This window comes from Sesamum indicum, linkage group LG3 (genome assembly GCF_000512975.1).
Source record: "Sesamum indicum cultivar Zhongzhi No. 13 linkage group LG3, S_indicum_v1.0, whole genome shotgun sequence".
Taxonomy (NCBI): domain Eukaryota; kingdom Viridiplantae; phylum Streptophyta; class Magnoliopsida; order Lamiales; family Pedaliaceae; genus Sesamum; species Sesamum indicum.
In genome coordinates, this window is record NC_026147.1 from 11,065,637 (window position 1) to 11,080,739 (window position 15,103).

General features: G+C 34.6%; 1 protein-coding gene across 1 annotated transcript in view; it reads right to left on the bottom strand.

The window, feature by feature from the left end:
• The window catches only part of LOC105158024 (probable serine/threonine-protein kinase DDB_G0291350), a 23,112-nt gene extending 8,087 nt beyond the window's left edge, over positions 1-15,025 (bottom strand). Inside the window, exons 1-2 of the mRNA XM_011074626.2 lie at positions 15,019-15,025; positions 10,363-10,368 (exon numbers count right to left, since the gene is read on the bottom strand). Of these exons, the coding sequence (XP_011072928.1) occupies positions 10,363-10,368; positions 15,019-15,023 (11 nt within the window). The 5' untranslated portion in view covers positions 15,024-15,025. The remainder of the gene's footprint in view (positions 1-10,362; positions 10,369-15,018) is intronic.

A 15,103-nucleotide genomic window follows, 5' to 3' on the forward strand; every position in this document is an offset into this window, starting at 1 on the left:
AAACCCCCCCCCCCCCCCCCCACCACCCCCCAAAAAAAAAAAGAGAGAGAGTGATTGATATAATTAAGACATTTTCTATGTCATTCAATTATAAGATTTCGATTCACCATCCATACTATGAACTTAATTCGGAGATAATAATGATAAAATCCTACTTGCATGATATTTACTATATAAATATTCGTCACCTTCACCTAGAGATAGGACTTCGTGGCATGTTGTTAAACATCAATCATGATTAAAAAAAATTTGGAATTAAAAAATTAATCACAAGATAATATAATTAGTATAATTAATTAAATTTGATAAGTCCTAATAGTTGTGGGCGCATGACTATTATTAGGGTGAACCCAATGGGTACACTTGCTCGGAGAAGCTCGCCTTCTTGAATTTAATTATTTTGATGAATGAATCAATTTAAAAATTATTTAATTTAAATGTTGGATTAATTGAAATATTAACTAAAGTAGTTAATAGTTCTTGAGCTAAATTTATGCAATGAGATTAAATTAATTGTGTGATGAATTTAATTGAATTAGAATAGGACATGTTTAATTGGATTATCAAGCTCAAGAAAAAAGAATGTAAAATTAATTAATGGGACCAAACAATTTGGTGTGTAGACTAAGCTGCCTAGGATTTTACATCTCCTTCCCATAAAATATATTTCCATCTTTCACAATTAAAAGGTGGACTGCTCTACATCGTATACACAACACACTACGTGTTTACTTGGTTAGTTTCTTGGAGGATTTAAAAAGTAAAGGTTTAGAATTGACTAGCATTGAATCCAAATGTTAGGGGCATCTAAGGTGGGTAGCCAGATTAGTCGAATTTATATGTTTCTATGCGACAATAAGATGTTATTTGTAACAAGTATTTTTGTTGGTTGATTAGTTGGTCACATTTTTATTCATGAAATGGCCTGGATTAGTATTAGTTTGGATGCGGCAAAATCGATCCATCAAATCAAATAAGTATATTCGATCTAATAAGTACCTTCTATTAAAATTGAGAAATTCTATGACTCAGACTTTAGTGTTCTCTTATTACTTATGTTTACTATCAGACAATCTCTAGCACTCATAGCTACAGTTGTAACTCGATTATTTCCTAATAATTGTTTGACACCACAAGTCAATTAATTGATTGACCAATAGTATCTTGACCTTTAACTACAAGAGAGTTGGGTAAATGTAAGTTTTCATTAATAAAATAAGATCGTACAATACAACAGTGCTCAACTGGTGGTTTCTCCCTCGATAGGCCAAGGGATACGCCATAATCTATATAACGCACATGAACTAACAAAATAAGATAAATTAATACTGATAATCCTCTGTCTAATTTCTTCCACAATAATGATGGCTATGATACTCGATGATCGCTCCGTATGCTCAAAGCGTCTCAAATTTCGTTCCCTCCAAATGTGGTAAATGCAAGCAGCAAGGAGTGAACGATAAGCCAAGTTAATGATATGTTTTCCTCTCCATTTCCTTGCAGCCTACTCAACGTCCCGTGGCCACTCTCTATTAGGCCATTCAAACTGAACAATCCGTCGAATTGCTGTCAGGCATCTTTTGGCATAACGACATCGAAAGAATAGATGAGTATGTGTCTCCATTGCGTCCTCATCACATAATACACAAATGCCTAGGCATGATAGCCATGGTTTATCAACTGTGGACAGTTTTTTCAAAATCACAAGCCATAGGATGAAATAATGCTTGGGGATCTTCAAGGAACCTGAAAGTAGTGAAGACCAACCTACCTTGAGTCTCGGTGGGTCCAATAGCTTATAAAGAGATGCAACTATAGGTCATCCTGTCTCAAATCACCAAATAATACGATCTGTCTCGCCATAAATTATTGGCAATGTATGCAAAATCTCCAAGCACTCAATGTCTATAATGAGAGACCAATGCCATTGCCCCTCTATAATAACATTGCTGAGCTTGTCCCGCGTCCGAAGCCCAAGCATATGTGGATCCTGTGGGAATCTATCAATAAGGGGACCAAGGTGATGGCATGGATCATGCCACCGATAAAATGAATTCCCATCACCAATCTGATAGTCCAGCCCCACGAACCCCCATTATCAGTGACCGTCTATACAGATTTATCACGTAGGCCTCCGTTATATAACCATTCTACCCAGATTGATGTTCTATCACATCGAATAACATCACACAGCTTCTTACTCATCAAGTTTAAAGTAACAATGTCCCGTACGCCCTGACCCCCCTCCGACGCTGGCCTACAGACATCCCTCCATGCTACTTTAGCATATTCACTGGTCTCTGTGCCCTTCCACAGAAAAGCTCTCAGACGTTTCTCAATCTCCCTTATAACACCTTTAAGTAGGATGAATGCAGAAACCCAATATATACTTAACGCCATAATGACAGATTTAATTATCTGTACCCTCCCAGCATACTATAATCTCATTCCTTCCCAACCTTTAATGCGTCGATTAATTTTCAATAATAAGTATGTCCATACAAGAGAGTTATAAATCTTAGGCATTTTGCCCAGTAGAAAGGCTACATACAGTACCAGACCAATTATTTGGATGATACGCCCAAGAACCTTTGCAATTATTTCAATATTGAACTTTGGACATATAAGAGTTCCAAATTGAATATGTTTAAAAGAATATTTTTTCTCTTATGGTAGCCTGCTCCGGTGACCTTACGAAACTTCCATTATTGGGTTAGCCATACACTTCATATGTTTCTAGCAACTCACATAGGTGGGATACAGTTAGAGGAGCAACACTTATGGCTCTATAAGTCTGATGATATCCATTCTAAATAACGCTTGGAAGCATTTCTTGACATCAATAGGAGTATGGAAGAGATAAATACGATTTAGCCCTTTTGATTTATTTTGTGATTCGCCATGATCCGTTATTCGAATGGGTGAAGGTTTCTATAATTTAGAATTATGCATGACAATTTAATTGTTAAAATTTTAAAGTTCGTCGCGCTTCCCTAATGTTTTTCGAACCCAATAGGGGGAATGGCATAGGCGGTGGCAATCGAGGAAGGGGAGGGAATGGCATAGGCGGTGGCAATCGAGGAAGGGGAGGGAATTGCTGTGCCATTATATAGTTGATGTGAATAAAAAATGATGCTCGAGTCCAGTTGGAATACAAAGCAATGAGATAAATCAATAAGAATTAAAAGAGTAAAAAATTGGTGAAATTGAGAGTGAAATTACTCGTTTCTTGTGTACCAATGAGATAATGACATTGAAGTTAGAATGTGAAACTCAAGTAAGAGATTAAAATTGTAATTCTAGATAAAGTTGGTTTTTCCCATTGGGAGAGTTCTCAATTTATGGGCAACCCTCAGTCGGTTGGATAAGATTGAATCCCCCACGAATTTAGTGGAGGGTTCCCAAAGATTTGATGGAGGATTATCTCAAGGTGGTTGGATAAGGTTGACTTCTCTACAAATTTGGTATAGGTCATCTCCCAGCTGTTGGAGTATCCTCAGATTTGATGGAAGGTTATCTCCTAACAATTGGAGACCCGCTCCATGAGGGCGATTGGAGTCCACTATAGATGAGGGCATCCTCTAAAGATAAGGATGTCTTCCTAAATTTTTGGTAAAATGGTTGAGGATATACCTTCCCCATCCTGAACTAGGGGTGTGCACTATTCGATTAGCTGATAGAAAACTGACCGAGTCAAAATCTCAGTATGCTAAAGAGATGATGACCCGTATGCAGGATGTGTAAACAATCCTTGATCAACATAGTAGATATGTGGTGACTAAGATATTCTTTGGCACCAAGATGGACAAAAGAACCACGATCGAGGAGCATGGAGTCTGCATGCTATTCTTTGTGGAGAAAATAGAAAACCTCCAAATTGGGGTTGAGAATGACAAGTATATAGACTTGATCTTTCAACCTCTTCCTCACTCTTACGACTCATTTGTCATAAACTTTAACATGAATGGACTTACAAAGTCAATCCATGAACTGATCAACATGTTGGTCCAATTCGAGGCAACAACTAAGAAGTCGGGGCTGACAATCATGTTTAAAAAAGCTTCAACCTCGAAGGCGAACGACAAGGGTATTGGACATTGGAGCAGAAAAAGGGTAAAGGCAAGGCCCCTGCTGCGAGTACTCCAACTGCCAATATGGGCAAAGGGAAAGGGAAGGCGGTTGTGAGGGCTGGTAAAGTAGTGATGTATGCTTGAACTGCCATGAAAATGGGCACTGAAAAAGGGATTGTCACAAGCTTCTTTCCATTCAAGGTACGCTTCTAACATGATCACTAACTTTGCTTCTTAGTTATCGGATAGCAGTTATGGTACTCACATCTATAATGAGTTGTTGGTGATGGAAAGAAGCAGGAGAGTAAGTAAAAGGCGAGTTCATCCTAATGCTAGACGATGGCAAAGTTGTTGCTAAGGAAGCTGTAGGGCTAGTCAACTTAATCATTAATGGTTATGTTTTGTATCAAATGTATTGTCAGACGAGCTTGGGATTTAATTTTTGATTAATAAGAATAATTTAGTAACTGAAGAATGATTCTTCAGACTTGTTTGAAAAATTACGTAATGGTCTCTTTATAATTCCTCAGTATAATATGGTTATGACTGCTTAACATAAAAGAAAATTGGATGATCAAGATAATGCACAAATCTGACATGCTAGGCTAGGTCATATCTCTCAAGATAAGATAAGGAAGTTGGTGGACTCAAAAAGTCTAGTAATTGATGATTTGGACAACCTACTAACTTGTGAGTATTATCTAACAATGGAAGCTGACTTGGAATCCTTTTGCAGGACAAAGCATGCTTTTGAGTGGTATGTTGGATTTGATCCATATAAACATTTGTGGGCCACTATATACTCAGGCCAGAGGTGGGTTCAACTACTTCATAACATTTACCGTTGATCACTTACAGTATGAATATATTTACCTTATGAGGTATAAGTCCTAAGTCTTTCAAAGGTTTAAGGAAGTTAAATTTGAAGTGAAGAACCAAACTGAATGGAAAATTAAAGTCCTTCGATTGAATTGAGGTGGTGAGTATTTAAGTAAAGATTTCTTGGAATATCTCAAAGAGAATGTGATTCTCTCTTAGTGGACACCTCCTAAAATGCCATAGTTGAACGACGTTTCCAAGAGGAGGAATCTAGCTTTATTCAACATGTTTTGGTCAATGATGAGTTTCATTGAATTAACTTTGTCCTTTTAGGGGTACGCTCTTGGTCGCTTCTAAGAGCGTGGCCTCGATGCATATGAGTATATAGCATGGCAAGCTTGTGTCTTACAAGCATCTAGGAGTGCGGGATAACCCTATATACGTTAAGAGACTAGTGGGAGACGGAAACTGGACTCAAGGTCTAATTTGTGCAGATTTGTCTAATATTCCAAGGAAACTGCGGGATATTATTTCTATGACCCATCGAAATAGAAACAAATACCCAACGCGAGGAGATGCTCCTTAAGGAATCAAGGTGATAACTCTGCAATTATAATGATTTTATAGCAATTTAATCTTCCTTTTTAAGCCAAAATATTCCTAATTATGTGATTTTATTGCATATTCAACAAAAAAGGGAGATTACAAGGAAATTTCTGCAGAATTGACAAAGCGTGCCCACGCTTAGTGGAGTAGTCAACTCTGGATAAGGATAAGCACGAGCAATTTTCCCAAGAGATAAAGGAATCAAGTGTTTAGATTTAGAAAGGATTCTTTAAAGCTTATCTCTTGTAATTTATTTACCTTTTTAGAGTTTATCACGTATCTATCCCCCCACTACGTCTAGATTCGTATGAGACTTTTATTATAAATAGGGGGGATCTCTTCATTAGAAGTGACTCAATTTTTATTTTAGAACTTTATAGAATTCTCTGTTGATCTTTTCTCTTTTATTTTATTTTACTATCGGAATTAATGGAATTCCACTTTCTAGTGTGTTCTTCCATTAATATGTCCGGCTAAATTCCTTATTTTCTGGTTAAGGTATGGTAATTGCTTGATTCTCATTATGTTGTGAGATCTAATCTGCGTTCTACACTTGTCAAACAAATATTCATGCTATTCTCTGGGCTTTAATTACAAACATCTGATTTATGAATGATTCGGCCGGTTGTTCATTATCAAGAAAGGTTTGCTTAGCTAATTGGACTCTATAAATCCATGTAATTGTTTATTTAGTTCAATACTTAGTGGCAACGTAGCATGATTAGTTATGTCATAGTATTTAGTTATGTTATGGGGAATGCATGATCTAGTTTAAACGAATTATCCTCGTAGGAGTTTGTTGATTAGAATCAGGCCTTTCTAGTTTGCTGTTAATTTCTAGTTCTTAATGCTGTTAATAGATCTTATCTTGTGGACGTTCCCAAGGTTGTCTGTTAATTAGAGATCTAGCCAACGGTCATACCTTGGCTAACGAAAAGGTAAGGAAAGGTGAGGTTGTTAGGTCGTACCAACGACCATAACTGGTTTATTTGTCCATACACGTGTTATTCTTGCATCAATGATCAAGCATAATCCTAGCCTTAACCGGAAAATCTCCCTCATATATCTCCACCAGGTATTTTTAATTATTTATTTAGTTTTCATTCACTTCTTTTTATCATCAATCTTCCCCCATTATTTTCTATTTCTCTTAAAGAAATCAACTTAAAGCCAGTCCCTGTGGATTCGACCCTACTCCCACTTTCACAAGTGTAGTAGGAATTATTTATGGTGACTTCGACACTCATCACAAGGCAACTCTTGAGGTGAAGGACCCAACATCATTTGTACCCTTGTTTCCACTTATGATATTTCAGTTTTCCAAAGGTCAACCAGAGTCCCTCAACAGCTTGAGAGATATGGGTTTGTGGGTATAACAATGAATTAATAGAGATCAAAGTTATTTTAACATAACAAATTTACTACTCTTACACATAAAAGAAAAAAAGATACATACAAAATTCCTTACTAATCTTAAATGAACGACATACCAATACAACAACAATAACATAAAGATAAAAATACACTTTGTTACACAATCTACTCCTCTACACTACTCTTCGCACTGCTTCCACCACTTCCTGACATCCAAATTAAAAAAAAAAATCCATAAAAAAACAAGCAACTTGATGTACAATTTCATCCTCTTTCCCGTCTTCATTCTTTTTTTTCTTTTTTTAGCACACTCATCTTCAATACCAAGCCAGGAATTATAGCCCTTGTTCTTGAGCATATTGGAAGATCTTCCCATTGGACGATTCTACGCCATTATTCTGCATTTTTTAACCAAAAAAATTAAAATCAGAAACGATGGAAAGGGGGGGGGGAAGTGATATTTACATATCTTGTAGTCATGACATGAATGGAAGCGTCTCCCTAGGTTTTGGCCTATCCAAGATATGCAAATGTAAGCTGACTTACAACAGTAGCAATCTATCCAATTGGGCATGAAAGACATCTTCCAATTTCTTCTCCAATCTTCACACAACTGCTGGTAAAAATTAGGGCTTGGAGGAAGGAAAGGGGTGGCCGATGTGGGGTTTAAAGTGTGACAATTTAAACATCCCCCCCGCACCCCACCTCAACAAAAAAAAATCAAATTTCGAACACTTTTAAAATTAGGTGTCGGGGTCTTGTAATTGCCAAAAAAAAAAAGAATATGAGGTATTATTTACACCCCTATAACTAAGGCCTTGTTTTGCCACGTCCCTAATATATGAGACAATAGAGACAATTAAATTTAGAAATTAATGTATTTATACATATTATTATTTTTCTTGCGATTCCTCATGCATGTTGCTTATTGTTTGAATTATTAATTGCCTTAGCTAGTTGATTCAATATCTGAATCTTGGTTATTGATTGAGAAATTGTGCATACCAAAGCATCTAGATATGAAGGAAGAAGTTGCATGAAACCCTCAAGTTAGAATCTTACAAATCCTATGTATTTAGAGTGAATCAAACAGTGAGATTAATAAAACCTGTTGATTCGTTCTTAAGTGTTTTGATTAGAAAAAATATCAATGAATCAACCTAGTATCTTGCAGATGAGCTTGACATAATCTCCATGATCCACAAAAGTAATTATATTACCTTGATCATGTCAATTACCTTTTTCTTTTCTGAGTAATACATTGATTCAACCGATATATCAATATGACTAAAAATAACAATAAATTACATTGTTTCAATTAATACATTAATATAAGTAAGAACATTAAAAAATTTCAATAACTCAATAACTTACATAAAGTGAGATAAATATCGACACATTCTGTAGGACTCGAATCAACGACCTCGAATTTGTTCATGAGACCTTAATATTAGTCTTAACTACTGCTAGATTAATGTTGAGAAAATTTTAATTTCAAGTAATTGAAATAATAGTTTGAAAATAAACAATCGTATTTAGAAATCCGAAACAATAACAGTCACGTTGGAACAGAAATAGCAACACAGTTAGAAACGTTGTTTGTGACAAGAAACTTACATAGTAAACTTTCAATAAGAATTGTATCGTAACAGTTCTCGATCCAATGGTAATCGTAAGAATAACCAAATTGCATAATATAATGCTTGCCTTAAAGAAAATATACATCCCGCATCAGTAGTGCACGGGGTACAACGTAATTTCTTCCAAGATAGACGGTTGCAGTTCTTTCGGTGTAGGAATATACTAAAGAATACCTCGATCAAACACTCAAAAGTTTTTTTCGAAGCAAGAGCTCAGAACTTTTGGAAATTTGAGAGGTCGAGAGCTTAGATATGAGAAGAGAGAAACTTGTTGTGGTATTCAGTGTTGTATATCTAATGGGTGCCATCACTAGCCTTTTATAGGCATGGCTAGCAGCTGCCCATTAAATACCCTCTTTAGGTAGCCTTTAAACAATTCGTAACAGCAGGGCTGTTTAAATTCTGCCAATAATGGCATTTAGACATGGCAGTTGAGACATTCGCCTCGATGCCTGTAGCTAGGAGCCGGGGCGGGGGGGGGGCGAGCGACGTGCTTGTGGGACAACCCCATGTACTAATCTCCATAACACGTCAAACTCAGATTTGGACTTGAACTTAATGTAAGGAGTTCATTATTTCAAGAAACTTCCTATGTGGGGCTATGAGATATGAGCGTTTCATACTCACCCCCACAACACCTTATATACTTATCACTTTCTTTACTTTTCCCATCATTCTTCTAAGTGGAACAAGTCACTTTCTCTTCTTCTTCTCAAATTAATCTATGAATTTCTTCATGTAATTTAATAAAATTACAACAATTAAGACATCATTGGTCGTCACTCATTGTCTTCATATGGGGAAAATGCAATTTTAGATAATTTGGGGGAGGTGGCATTTTTGGTCCTCCATGAATTGATTTTTATAATTTAGTCCTATCATTTTAAAATTTTGGCAATTTTAGTCCTTCTGGCTAATTATCCTGAAAATTGCATGTGACTTGCATATCACTCAATTAAACAACAAATTTTAGTCCTATGACTTGGGTTATGGCATTACCGATCCTGTAAGAATTGGTATATAGGATTAGAATTGCAAATCAACAGCTTCATGTGCAAGACATATACAATTTTTCAGCCAAATAGCCTAGAAAGACTAAAATTACCAAAATTTTAAAATTGTCGGACTAAATTGTAAAAATTAATTTGTGCAAGAATAAGTGTGCCTACCTGAACGATCTATAGTGTAGTTGAACAGTATCACTTATCATGTTTATCAAAACAAGTCCAACTCTGATACTACTTCGGACAAATAAAGCAATCAAAGGGTTTCAATCTGAGCAGCAAAACACAACGTAATGGATATTTTGTGTCACTCAAATTACAATTAGACTCATTTATATGCGCATTATACCGTGAATGCACCCATCAAGACAAGACAACTACCATCTTATTCTATTTTCACACCCTAAATTCAAAAAAAATTTAACGGGTCTTTTCAAGATAACTATCCGAACATATATATTGCTCAAGTATTTCAAGTTAAAGCAAGGTCCACAATTACATTACATCTCCTACAATGTTGACACTGAAAAATATTCCCCTGAATTAGGTCTGGTTGAACCAAATCAATCACAGAGCAAGTGTATGATATTGTTATTTTTCCTAAATTATATACCAATCACACGATAAATCTATTATATTTGTATATGAGTAATTCATATTTGATCGAGTTAATTCTGAATTAGAATTTCACTCCTCAAAAATCAAGGGATATCACGTTCAGATCCTGAGAAAAACCTATTGATACTTTTAGCAGCTGGAGAGCTGTTGGTTGTGAGGTAGAGGCCTCCAGAATTTAATGCCCAATCATCTAAGTAGTCTCCTTCAACTGCATCATTGCGTTGCATCACTGAGCAACTACAGTCACTTACATATGAACTCACTGCTAACTGCTGCTGCTGATTGGAATGCTGCCCCTCAACTTCACCTGCACTCACAATAAACGCACGCCTTCTGGAATTAGCTCAATTGGTTAGGTTTCTATCTATTTTTTTTATAATAAACTGATCAAAATGCCCTTATGGATCAAAAATAATAATTTTATTTATTTTTTAAATTCTTTTAATTTTTTAATGGACTAAGTAGATAATTGTTTTTTATAATTTTTAAAATTTATTCATCCACCCTATTCGATTTATTTACAAGTTTTTTTTTAAAAAAAAAATACAACAAGGGCAAAGTTGACAATGTCATACCTCCATTTAAGGATTACATAATTTCATCAAACATCAGGGGGTATTTGTAATTTTTCAAACAACGAGCAGGTATTCGTGATTATGTCAATTACCTCAGAGGAGATCGTTGTAATTTACCCTATATTTATATACGATGTAGGCACGCATTATACGGTAGTTGTAAATGAGGAGTTTGAGTGATTTATAAATCTCAATGACTCTTCTTCTTAGTGAGACTGCATTTCAGAACGAAATTGTGAGACTTATACAAAATCGTAGCAGACAATACACCTTGCACAATGGGCACCGATCGAGTTACAGGCCACATCATTTGGCGTAGTATGTGGGACCGAGATCGTGTGCACAGCCTGTTCTAGCTTCGTATAAGCCTCATATAATTTTGTTTTGAAAAAATAATTCACTTATTAAGTAGAAAAATTATAAGCCACTTAAACTCATTATTCGTCTTCGATGCAATAACACATAATACGTTGGTACCTTGTAATTGTTTCTATTAATGGTTAACGAAAGATTGAAAGAGTTTGAAAAAATGATACCTTGGGTTAGCAGTGGGGTGTCATGAGATAGTCCGTCCACTTCCTCTAAAGTATTCCATTTTGCATATGCATCTTTCACTAAGCTTTCAATATATGCCTCCCCACCCTACAAAAAATAAAATAAAAATAAAATAAAATAATAATGTTATACATATATGCACTATTGGCTATCACACTATCACAAATAATTTTCTCTTATTAAGTTAAAACAATAATCATAATAATAATATAAATAATGTTCATATATTAGATTTTAGTAAAGAAAAGGCGATTAACGACGAGGGTAGCACCCACTTATATATATATATATATATATATAGTTTAGGGATAATTATACTCTCTCCCTTGAGATTTGATATATGTAGACCTCTGTGGTTTGAAAAATCACATCTAGCATTCTTGAGGGTTGCTTCCATAAGTTTATATGTTAATCAAAATTCATCGAATTTGCTGAGATTTATAAAAAAATGGATAAAAATCTATATTTACCCTCGATTGACTTATTATTGATTTATTGATAGTCAAATAAATCTTATTACGATCAAATTACCCTCAAATGTCTTCACACCTAAATGCATAAGACAGGGTATATCTTCACCGTTATAAGGCTAGATTAGTAGGAAATAATTTGTTTGACCTGCAATAAGTCAATCAAAGTAAATATCAATATTCATTCAGTCCTTTTTTTTTTTTTTTTTTTTTTTGTAAATATCAACACATTCATTGAATTTTGACTAACAAAGAGGCCTATTTGCTAGACTGAAGCAAATCTTAGGGGTACTAGACGTAATTTTTTAAATCACAGGAGGTTTATATGTAATTACACTTTTACACCAAAACCTTGGGGGAAGAGAGTATACTTATCTTTATAGTTTATTGACACAAATCACTCTGGTCAGTCTTTTGAAAACTTACACATACACACACTAAAAACATCGACATCATTTACACAAATCAACCCTACTTTATAAAATTACAATATATCCCCAAACTGTCAATATCATTGCAAAAACTACTACTATTTTTTATTGCCATAAATAATTTTTGTAATTAAGCAAAATATATAGATAATTTATGAAAAAAGATCATAATCAGGGTATAAACCTAAAAGAATTATACAATAAGAGAGAGTTATACATGTAATAGATAGTGATAATTAGTCGGTAAGTCGAAGGGAAACGAAGAAGAAGAAATATTAAGGGTAAGTTACATCAACACTCCTGAGATTGAATCTAATTACGGAAAAAATTCTTTTTATTTGAAGTATGTACATAAAATTTTATCCTTGAACGGGTGTACACTTAAAATTACAACTGTAATTTTAAGGAATATATTTATAATTTTATAAAAAGAAATAAAGCAATTTACGTAATATGACCTAAGTGTAAGAAACGTGGATGTAATTTACTCAAATATTAATAACACTTACTGTTTGCATCCTTTTGAAGTCGGATTGGTAGTAAACTTGGCCACTGAACTCAGCCTTCAGCAGTTGACAGATGGGACTGAAGGTGAGAGTGTAGGTGTTGGCATGATATCTGTAGAGTTTGGAGCCCATTACGCAAGTCTTAGCATGCTTCAACGTTGCTTCCCACATTTTCTCCGACATTCCAACTCCTAGTATCTACACCAAGTACACAAACATAACTAGTGAGGATTGGAAATTTTCATTTCTCAATTTTATGTAATTTTGATGTTGATTTTATTTATAATATTTTTTATTTAGTTTATGTGAAAACTAATAAGTATATACACGTTAAAATGTGAAAATATCTATATATATATAGATATACATTTAAGGGTTAATTGCATTTTACTCCCCTGTAAAATTACTAATAAACACAAAATTTCTTTGAATCGAAAAAAAAATAAAAAAGCACGTTGTGACCGGCCCCCTGAATTTTAGAAAAAAGGATTACTACTTCCGACTATTAGAGGATTGTGTTGTCCTTTTTCTTAAAAAGTTTGAGGTGTCATGTTGCCTCGTTTTTCGTTCAAGGAGGTTTTTGCCAGCTAGTGATTTTATAGAGGATCTTATTACGTATTATAACGTGTTTTTTATATATGTATTCAAATTCGGTACATTTGTGTGTATTTGTTAGCGCAAAGTAAAGATCAATAGAAACGAGAGAATTATTTATGGTAGATTGCATCAACATTTATTGAATTAGGTATAATTATATAACTACTCTTTGCTGTTTGTAAAATTATAAATATACTTCCTGAATTTAGAATTTTTAATTACTTCGACATCTTCTCAAATACAAAAATTCACACACATCCCCTAAAGGGGTGCTCTTATAATTTTGCGAAAGATAGAGGGTGCTTGTATAATTAGATTTAATTTCTGGGTTTGTTAATGTAATTTACCTATATATAAATATGGAAAAATAATATTTCTTGTTCTACCCACTTATGATCCTATTGGTTATGGGATTATCTTTCGGTTAGATATTTAACAGAAAAGACCACATAACCCTTAATTGTATGGGATCAAAAGTACTACTTTTTAAAAGTTATAGGATGAAAAGTAAAAATTTTCTAATTAACGGAATTAAAAGTGTAAAAACTCTAAGGGCCACGTGCTGAACACGAAATTTTTTTTTATTAAAGTACCTAACGAAAAGGTATCATAGGACCAAAAATATTACTTTTTAGAAATTATGGGACTAAAATTGAGAATCCCATAACCAATAAAATCAAGGTCAAAAAAATCCCCAAATTAGGGAAAGGGTGTTATGATAGGAAGGTGTGAGTGGAGGAATGAAATAATACCTTTCTGAGTTTGGAAGGATCGATAATGAAGAGCTTCAAGAAATCTTGGACTGTGTTAATACCCTGAGAGGCGAGTTTCTGATGGAAAGCTCCTCCTTTTCCTATCTTCTCAAGACGCCACACCTCGTCCTCCAATGCAGGTGGATGATGCTTCTTGTACACTGCAATTTCTCAAACATTTCTGTTTTACCACCAATTTACCAATCTTCAATTATATACATTATAGACTAAGGGAGATCACCCTTTTGACGTCTTTATTTTCGTTTCCCCATTATCTACGATGGTAAAAATTATTTTTTTAAATAGTTATTTATTTTTAATTAATATTTCTCTTCTCTTTTTCTTTTTCTCCAAATATTTTCTTCTCAAAATTATTTATTGTTTATCATAATTATTTCATATTAGCCTTTTTTCTACGATAAAATCTTTTAGTAAATGATATTAAATTATTTATATTTTGATTTTTTTTATGCAAATGCACCAAATATGACATATACAACTAGTAAAATATAGACTAAGAAAATGTACTTGTAATTTTGTAAAAATGATGTGTGTTTGTTAGATCCCATTTCAGCATGTACAAATGTAATTTACCCTAAAATAGTAACAAATAACGAATAACACCACTCATGGATATTCTAGTTTCCACGTACCCGACTCGGTCAAACCTGAACCAATTATATAGCAAGTGTGATACACTTGTCGTATGACTGACATACATTTTAAAAAGAGTGAGCTATCATAGTACGCTTACTTTATAATTAGTTTGGTCCGACTAAACCTACACAATGAACAAGTGAGCGGAAACATAAGGAAAGAGACTTACATTCCCCGCGATGGTCTTTAACAACAAATGGTTCAGTCATGGCCTCACGTATTAGAACACCCTCACCGTTCCCATTCCCGGCCTGCACCTGCATCACTCTCGCCCCCACCCTGAATTTCCTGCTCCGAATCCAGCTTGAATTGTCCGTAAACTCGATGTCTCCGACCGAAGCCACCCCATCTCTCATCGTTATGCTCAAATCCCCGGTGAGCAAAGGCCTCTTCCCGCTTCTTTCTTTCACTATGTTCTTCGTGAATTCT